Source organism: Echinops telfairi, unplaced genomic scaffold (assembly GCF_000313985.2).
Source record: "Echinops telfairi isolate 266 unplaced genomic scaffold, ASM31398v2 ScPeMD7_25;HRSCAF=90, whole genome shotgun sequence".
NCBI lineage: Eukaryota > Metazoa > Chordata > Mammalia > Afrosoricida > Tenrecidae > Echinops > Echinops telfairi.
In genome coordinates, this window is record NW_022103922.1 from 14,931,549 (window position 1) to 14,940,690 (window position 9,142).

Sequence of the window (9,142 nt, forward strand, 5' to 3'; positions counted from 1 at the left end):
ACCTGAGACAGATTACACAAGGCATTGCTGAATGTTTCCAGGACCCACCCGATCACCCATTTTTGCTGCTAGGCCGATAACTACACTTAATTCTCAGTGAGCTCCCGTAAATGAAGCAGCAAGTGGGACTCCGGAGGAGTTACATTATCATCCAAAAGACTAAATTGAATTTTCTTACATAAACAGATCAAGGGAATATTTATAGGTATGGGTGTTAAGGCAAAGCTATCATGGTGCCAGTGAGATCTAGTCCATTACTATGGCCATTCTAGCCACAGTCCCTTATGTGCGGTATTATAAATCTGGACTCTAACCCTATGGCTGTGATCCCATTGAGGAGGGTGTCCTCTGTTATAGGATTAAAGTGGGACAAAGTCCTGTCCCGAGTAGCGTGTGAACCAAGCCATACCTGTTATTTCCTTGGGGGCATCTCTTAGACTACTTTTTTAGAGGTTGTGACTTAAAACATCATTCTTTGTTTTCCTTTAGGGTAGGGTAGGCAAAAGGGAAACACATTTCTCTTCAAGCTATCCTTCAGTCCATGAGCCCTCTGGGACCCGCAGACACACACACAAAAGGAACCGTTTGGAAGAGTATGTCCAAGATCTCTGTCTACAGTGGCAAAGGCCACCAAGACCAGATGCACCCCACAATGTAGTACAGAAGTTCAGGGGAGCTGCGCTGTGAGTACCACCTCCTCCTCTGGCCTGAGAGTTGGAACTGTGAGACAGCTGCCAGTGAGATGGCTTCCTGGCCCTTGGAGATTATGGCCAAAGGACCATGTGTCCGACTAGCGAGAGAGCTGGCTGCCCATGACTGAGAGACTGACAACTAGAACGAGTTGGCTGCTGGCTGAGGGGACCAATGGTTCGATTTTTACTCTTTGATGATTCTGACTTGTGGTAACCTATTAATTCCCCAAATAAACCCCCTCCACCATGAGTGTGCCGCTCCTGTGAACTTCTGCACTACATGGTCAGAGGCATCTGGTCTTGGTGGCCTCTGTCACTTTAGACAGAGGTCTTGCACATGCTCTTCCAAATGGTTCCTTTGTGTGTGTACTGTTTTGATTTATTAACATGGGCCCACTAAGCAAAGAGTCTCCATATACTGATTCCGTTCTAGAGGTTCAGAAAGATCCTAATAGCACATCTGGTTGTTCCACTGAAGCACAGATTAAATAGTGGCCTATGCTAAATCAAACTGCAGTGTCAGGATCACCTTAGTATATTGTATAAGTGGGTATCCAACAGGACAATTGGCACATTGCAGTGGATTGATCAGATTGAACCTATCGGCTTACCCCTGAAGTGCCCAAAGAACACCCTTTTTACCATACAGTGGTGAGTAAATTTGTAAAGGGCATCACAATATCCTTGAAAACTGCTAAGACTGTACACAGCCGAGAGTGGCAACTGTCCTGCATTAAGATATCTAACTACAAAAAAAAAAAAAAGATATCTAACTACAATGGAGCTGATTGGCTTCACGTGCTCGGGGCCACGTGATGTCACTTTATCCACAGAGACAAGATAGGCACGGTTACCGTTTTGGACAGCCGAGCCACAGTAATCACAACAGTCAGAGGGGCTTCTGGTGATGGCTGTGTAACCATGGTGCTACTCGGGAGTCAAGCAGATGGAACATATATTCAGTGTTTACGTGATCTGCGCACATGGCAAAATTCGATGTCATGTGAATGGCAGTCTTTCTAGACTTAGAAGACTAGAAAGTCGGGTCCCAGACATGAGCCATGCCCCGCGAGTGATGGGGAAGACAGGTATCCTTGCGAAAGGATCCCACTGCACTGCCAAAAAATTGTACGGTTTAATCTGTCTCTCCTCCTCCTCAAAGAGATCCACAGTCCCTTAAAAGAGTGACCGCTCATGCAGGAAAAGGCAATAATCAAACTTTGCTGCAATTAAATGAGCGGTGAACTGACACTAATTCCAGGAGACTGAAAACAGCACAGTGGCTCCCCCGTCAGAAGGAGGGTACATGGAGGTCCAGAAGGAAATGGGCTCTCAGCTCAGGTTCTTTTCATATTGGGTCCAGTGGGTCCTGAAGCCACGCTGGGATGACTTCCATAGTTCTAGAAGGAATCATTGGAATGCAGACAGCAACTGGCAGAATCCTTATATTGTACCTGACAGGTGGATTAAGAGCTAAGAAACGCATGTCTTTCATGGTTTAGTAAACGAAAAACAATACTATATTCCTGGGAGGAAAGGAAGACATTATTCTCTCCATCGGAGGCTTGAAGGATGTGGGCAGATGTGGTGATTTCTACCACGTCTCTATTCAACTCTCATTTGGCCTGTGCCAATCAATCCTGGAGAATGAAAATCGATTATCTCAACTTTAACCAGGTGGTGACTCAACAACTGTGGTTTCTTTTCCAGAATTGGTTTCCTTGGTGGAGCAAATGAACACATCTACTGGTGTCAGGAAGGCAGTCGTTGATGTGGCTAGTGCCTCTTACTCCTAAGCTAGGCTGCAGGAACACCAGAAGCATCTTGCAATTATCTGGCCAGGGCAGGAATACACCTTCACTATCTGACCTCAACCATGTATCAACTCTCCAGCCCGATATCATCATTTAGTCTATAGGACACGGATCACCCTTCCCTTCAACAAGACTTCATGTTACTTTGATGAGATTATGCTGACCAGACCTAATAATAAATAGGTACCAATGACTCTAGATGTATTGGTAAGGCCTTTGCATGCTACAAGATCAGAGATTAATCTGACAAATAGGCAGGCACTTTCTACCTCAGTGGCATTTTGAGGAGTTCAGTGGTGTGGAACCCGTAGAGATATTCCTTCTAAAATGGGCGATAAGTTGTTATATCTGATCCCTTTGGCCACTGGAAAGGAGACACAATACTTGGTGGGTCTCTTTGGATTGGAGTGGCAACATATCCCTCATTTGTGTGTGCTACATCTATAGACTCAATAATGCAAGAAGCTGTTTTAAGTGGGGCCAGAACAAGAGGAGGCTGGCTCTGCAACAGGTTCAGACAACACTGATTTCTATCGAACTGGAAGTTAGGACTGACTGCCACACAGTCACTTTGGCTTCCTCATGCCTCTGGATCAACAGGCAAAAAAACTCAAAACAAAACGTCATTACCATATTGGTTAGGGTGATTGATTCTAATATGAAAGGGAAATTGAACTGACATGACATAAGGGTGATAAAGAAGAGCATGTCTGGAATATAAGAAATACCTTGAGGTGACCCTTAGCATTAGCATGCCCTGTGATTAAGGTCAAAGGAAACTACAGAAACCCAATTCCAACATGACCACAAATGGCCCAGACCATTCAGTTATGAAAGTTCCGGTCATCCCACCAGGCAACGAACCAGAGGGCAGGTGTGCTGGCTGAGGGTAAAGAGAGTATAAATGAGTGGTGGAATAAGATAGTTCTACACACCAGGCTGTTAACTGCAGGGCCAGCAGTTCACAAACACCAGCTGATCCTCAGGAGAAAGTTGGAAGTTTCTACTCCCACGAAGAGTTACAGTCTTGGAAACTCACAGGGGACAGTTCTACCCTGTCCTACAGGGTCTCCCTGAGTTGGCAATGCCTTGATGGCAGCAAGCAATACCAACTATGATCATGTGACCAGCTGCAGAAACCAGAATTATCATCGCAACAAGTATTTCTTATTGTGTGTGGGTGGGTGTGCACGACAATTGTTTTAGTTTTCTTATGTACACATGCTAGCCGTATCAAGTTAAACACAAGTATGGCTGTATACTTGTTTCTAGTTTGAGATTATATATGGTTTAAGAAGAGATGTAAGTGCCATGTTGATCAAAGGTAGAATGATTGACATAGCTGTGTGTCAACCTGACTGGGCCATGAATCCCAGGGTTGCGTGGTTGTCTTTTGTTTTATGATCTGGGTTCTGCATCTGACTTGTCATCAGGTAACCTCTGTTTCTTGGGACTTGAGCTGGCAAACTGTCATCCGACCTGCTGATTGACTGGGATATGTCACTTCTGTCGCTCTGTATACCAACCAGTAGTCTATCACCTGACCAGAAAATTTTGGAATCTGCCCACTTCTCCAGTCCCATGAGCCAACAGCCTGTTGTCTGTCTTTTCCATTGTGGGTGTATCAACCCCAGAAACCACATAAATCAGGAAGTTCCTCTAGCTGACACCTGGCCAGGGATTCAGGACCTGCCAGCCTCAGTGATCATGCTAACGATTTCCTTGAATTTGTTCCTTTAGAGAAAACAGCCCAAGACTGTACTGAACACACAGCTGATGAAGAGCTAAGATGAAAGATGTAAGTCCCTCACATTTAATCATATTAAATGATGTTGCTCATTTCTTTGCAGCTTTAGGAGTATTAATATTTTAATCTGATATAAATGGGCAATTTGAATTCTTTTTATCAAACAGTTAATGATTGAGGTCTATGAAATAGCTACTAATCATTAACAGTAATGCAAAGAATAAACTGAAACATTTGTGTACCATATTAAATTGAGTATTTCCCCTCTCAAATTTATATTGCCTTAATGATGAGAATAAAAAGCATCTATTTTTAAATTATAGTGACAAAAGATATTGGCACACACATATAAACCAAAGTTAAGACTTTTAAGAGACGTTACAACCTTGGAGTACAGATGGGAAAATTAGATTTCATTAGAGTGAGGGATAAAGAATTGTCAAAGTAGACATTTAGAACAAACAGAATAAACTTTACAAATACTTAAGTATTAAATTTCGTCTCCCTAAAACTCAGTTTACCCCTGTGTAGAGCTAAGAGTAGTAAGTTGAAAGTCTGCAAGACTGTTTATTCATTCTAACTCATTCCTAACTTTTGAAGTAGTCATAATGTTAAATCATTAGAGTTGCACGGTCCCACTGAGACAGTTCCGACTTACAGTGGCCCGATGGGCAACAGAACGAAACACTGGCTAGTCCTGTGCCCTCCTCAAAAGTGCTCCTATGGCTAAGCCCATCGTTGCTGCCACTGTGCCAATTCATCTCTTTGGGCCCTTCCTCTTTTCACGGATCCTTTACCAGGTCTGGACGTCCTGCCTCAGAGACTAGTCCCTTTGGATAACATGTCTAAAGTATATAGGACACAGTTCACCATCCTGGCTTCTAAAGAACCTCTGGCTGTACTTCTTCCAAGAGAGATTTGTTCATTCTTCTGGCACATTCAGTATTCTTTGCCAACACCATAATTCAAATTCCTTCATTCTTATTCTCTCTTCATTCCTCATTGTCTAGGCTTCCCATGCATATGAAAATACAAAGCACCAAGTATACCTTAGTCCTCAAAGTGATGTCTTTGACTTTGAACACTTTAAAGAAGTCTTGGGTAGCAGATTTGCCTAGTGCAATATGTTGCTGATTTCTTGAGTGTTACTTTTATGGGGATTGATGGTAGATCCAAGATAAATCCAAATACTTGACAATTTTAATATTTTCTCCATTTGCCATGATGAAGCTTACATTACAAGTGTAAAATATTGGGCTTGTTTCCTATTTTAATTAAAATATTAGATATAATGAGAAGGAAGAATGTGACTATAAAACAGCTGCTAAATAAAATACTTATTTTTAATTACTTTAATTCCCCACAAAATATTGATTTGTATATATAAAAAAATGTGTGATGCCTATTTTAGAAAAACAAGAAAATGTGTGCCCACACTAAAGGAAACAAGCAGAACAGATGAGGAAAGACAGTGGTGAGTGGGAGGTGCTTATGAAAGGGTGGACAAGTATGATTCGGATGAAGGGGAAGTTGGTTCGCAATAAGAAAGACTGGCAAAAAATGATGGAGGCAGGGAAGACACTGGGAGGGGAACAGCGTTTAAGACAATTGAGAGAATTATTGTTATATGCACAATTTGCAATACTGGTGGTCTACTAGTAGAAGCTTGGATAGATATGTAAGCTATATATCCATCTATGTATAGATATGTCAAATAATAACTTCATATGTATGTTTACCTTCACTGCAAATATACCTACGAGTGTGTTGGAGCATATAGGGGTCAATGTGATGAAAATTTCTCAAACATAACCAAAATACTTTGATAGAATGAGTCATTGGGCCTGGGGGATCAGGACTCTAGTCTTGGTAGACACCAAGGTCAACTGGCATAACTCAGCTCACAAAGACAATGTTCTAAATCCTAGTTTGGGATACTGACTGGGGTCTTAAAAGGTAATGAGCAGTCATCTAAGGTGTAACTACTGGCCTCTCCCCTTCTGGATGTCAGTTAAAGGGTATATGGAAACACCGAGTTGAATAATGGACTCACAATGGACCCCACAAACATCATTCCCCACAACCCAGAGACCAGAACTAGGGGTTGCCTGGCTACTCCTACTAATTGCTCTGAAAAGGTTCCTATAAGAAGGCCCTAGAGAGAGTGGGAGAAAAACATGGTACACAACTAAAAGTCATGAAATCATCCAGGCTTACTAGTCTGGTACAACCCCCAAGACTATGGCCTTTATTCACACTACAGGTCTAAAATTGAACTCACTCCCACGGTAGAATTAGCAGGTCAAGGGACAGCAGTGACCCAAGGACAAATTTCAGAGGGTTAGAAAAGAAGGCAAAATGGAAGTAGAAATTGCAGGGGCAAGTGGGTGAAATGCTAGTACATGGGAGTGGGTTGAAATAAAATGTGTCTGAATTGTCGAATGCAAAACTGGTGATCAACTCTGCAAGACTTCACACCATTCGCAATGAAGTTGTTGGTTTTTAAGAGAATATATATAGAAATCATGTTTGAAGATATTCATTCCTTTAGAGATACTCTAAACTCAGAAACATTCTTGATAATCAATCCCTTCTTTAGAATAATATTAAGCATAAGGACCAATGCAGAAGCTATGGTTAACTGTGTACCCCATGTTTTATAATTCCTTTTGATTGTAAAGTTTCCAGTAGAGGCAACTGGAAAATACAGACACACGCGTTTTGGATCTGTACTGCTTGGAGAATTGCTTCACATTAAATGGGGGGGGGGTATTTTATCAAGTATGCCCCCCCCTTTGGTTGTGCAAACATGATCGCCACAGACACAATGAAAAGCATTTGCTCCATCCCCTGAGGGTTTGGGCCCTGCAGACCAGAAGGAGACTGCCTCTATGCTTGAAACTCCTCACCACTGTGTGCAACTCCAGGAATTCCGGGGTGGTGGTGCTGGGGAAAAGTGCTCAATCTTGGGGAAGAATCCTGTGGAGACGTCGAGCTGAACAATGGCTTTTCAGGCTTCTTCATAGTAGTTGGAGAAGACATATCTGCAAGGGAAGCAGGCAGGAGTGAGGACAAAAGACAAGCTTTAAGACCTCCTGAGCTACAGGGTGCCTGCTAACATAATAAGAGACTTCATTTTCTAACCTTTTATTACCATATATACTCGAATATACGCCAACCCGATTATCAGCGAAGGCACCTAATTTTACCACAAAAACTGCATTAAAAATGTTCTTATCCTCGAGTACATAAGTTCTTTTGTACATTGCCTCTTTTACAAAATGTACATTTAGGGTCAATGACCTGGCTATGTTGAAGGCTTAAAGTATTTGTCACGTAGAGTCTCCATGGATGCTAACTCAAAGAGTTCTGAAAATTATCCTTAGGATTATTTCTACTATTAAAGAAAATCAAACCTGAACTTTTGAAAACAAGAATACCATGTTTCCTTTGATCCCTTGGTTCAAAGCCTAACCCACCCACCCCCATTTTTGTTCACTCAACATTTCATTTACACACAAAAAATATATGTATTTTCTCTTTGATCACGTGATTGTGCTGTGGAAAAAAAACAAACATAAGGAATCCTGATGCAAAAGGGAAAAACCACTTTGGGGTACCTTGGCAAGTATACTATCGATTTAACATTTTTATGGGAAAATCACTTAGTCACTTCGCAAAAAGATACATTCTCTAATCTGCTCACTTTGCATGTGTTTATTGGGTTCTTTCAATTTGATAAAGTGAGGATGTAAAAAGAGGAAAACAAGAAAAAAAAAAGTCATACATCTTCCCTGCTCTAGAGGCCTGGCGGTGCAGTGGTTACGTGTTGAGCTGCTAGCTGCAAGATCAACAGATCGAAACCACGAGCCACGTCAAGGGAGAAAGACGAGCTTTTCTACTTCTGTAAAGAGTTACAGTCTCGGCCACTTACAGAGGCAGCTCTTCCTTGTCCTAGGGGGCAGAACTGACTCGATGGCAGTGGGAGTGAGAGATGTTCCCTGGGAACGAAGAGGGAAATGGAAGCCATGGTTCTCAACAGTCCCGAATAAGTGTTGAGAGCAGGGATATTGTCACATTGGCCCCTCCAATGCCTGTAGCAGTGACGTCAGCCTCCCCATGGAAAGGAAGGCAACCCCAGAGCACTGTGCGTAAAACGTCGCTGGGATGACGCACTGAGAGAGAAGAAAGGTCGGTCTAAACTAATCAAGCTCTATCAGCAGTCTGTGGCACAGAGATGAAGCAGAGAGCACCTGGCAGAACCCAGAGGGAGACGATGGAAGTGCCGGCGCCAGATCCGGATGGGCGGTTTTTGATAGAGGAACGACAATCACATTTACAGCTTAAAACCGTCTGTCCCGAAGGGAGGATGGAGGATGAATTCACCAGAATGGACAACACTTAAGGTGGCAAGTGAGTGAGCTGTCATTCGATACATATCTACCAAAGGCCTGATGTATGTCCAGCGCGATGCTAGTTTGATAATGGCAGAAGTTGACTCTCTATCACCATTATTATATTTAAAAGCTAGCAGGAGACAAGGACAAGAGAAGAAGAATCATTAGACAGTGTAAGCAGTATGATGAGAGAGCCTACCCTTCTTCATCCCACAAGTTTGACAGCCAGAAGTTGGGTCACAAGAGCCGGACATAAGAGTAGGAACGAAGCTAACGTAATAGATGAACCGAATGAACTCAACTGCACGGATAACTGGATGGAGATTTTCACACTGGTGACTAACAGATTACATGGTACAGTTGCTGGAATAGGGACCTCATGAGAAAACTGGGACTGGTAGAAAAGATGTATCCTGTATGAAAACCTTGAATAATTTTGATGTTTGTGAAGATTTGTAAATTTAAAGTAAAGCATTCCAAAACCGATAGGAA

General features: G+C 42.4%; 1 protein-coding gene across 7 annotated transcripts in view; it reads right to left on the reverse strand.

The window, feature by feature from the left end:
• The window catches only part of NFIB (nuclear factor I B), a 241,925-nt gene that overhangs the window by 42,394 nt on the left and 190,389 nt on the right, over positions 1–9,142 (reverse strand). For all 7 annotated transcript variants that reach the window (XM_004706535.3, XM_004706533.3, XM_004706532.3 and 4 more), the window contains exon 6: positions 7,163–7,297. In XM_004706535.3, coding sequence (XP_004706592.3) covers positions 7,163–7,297 — 135 coding nt within the window. The remainder of the gene's footprint in view (positions 1–7,162; positions 7,298–9,142) is intronic.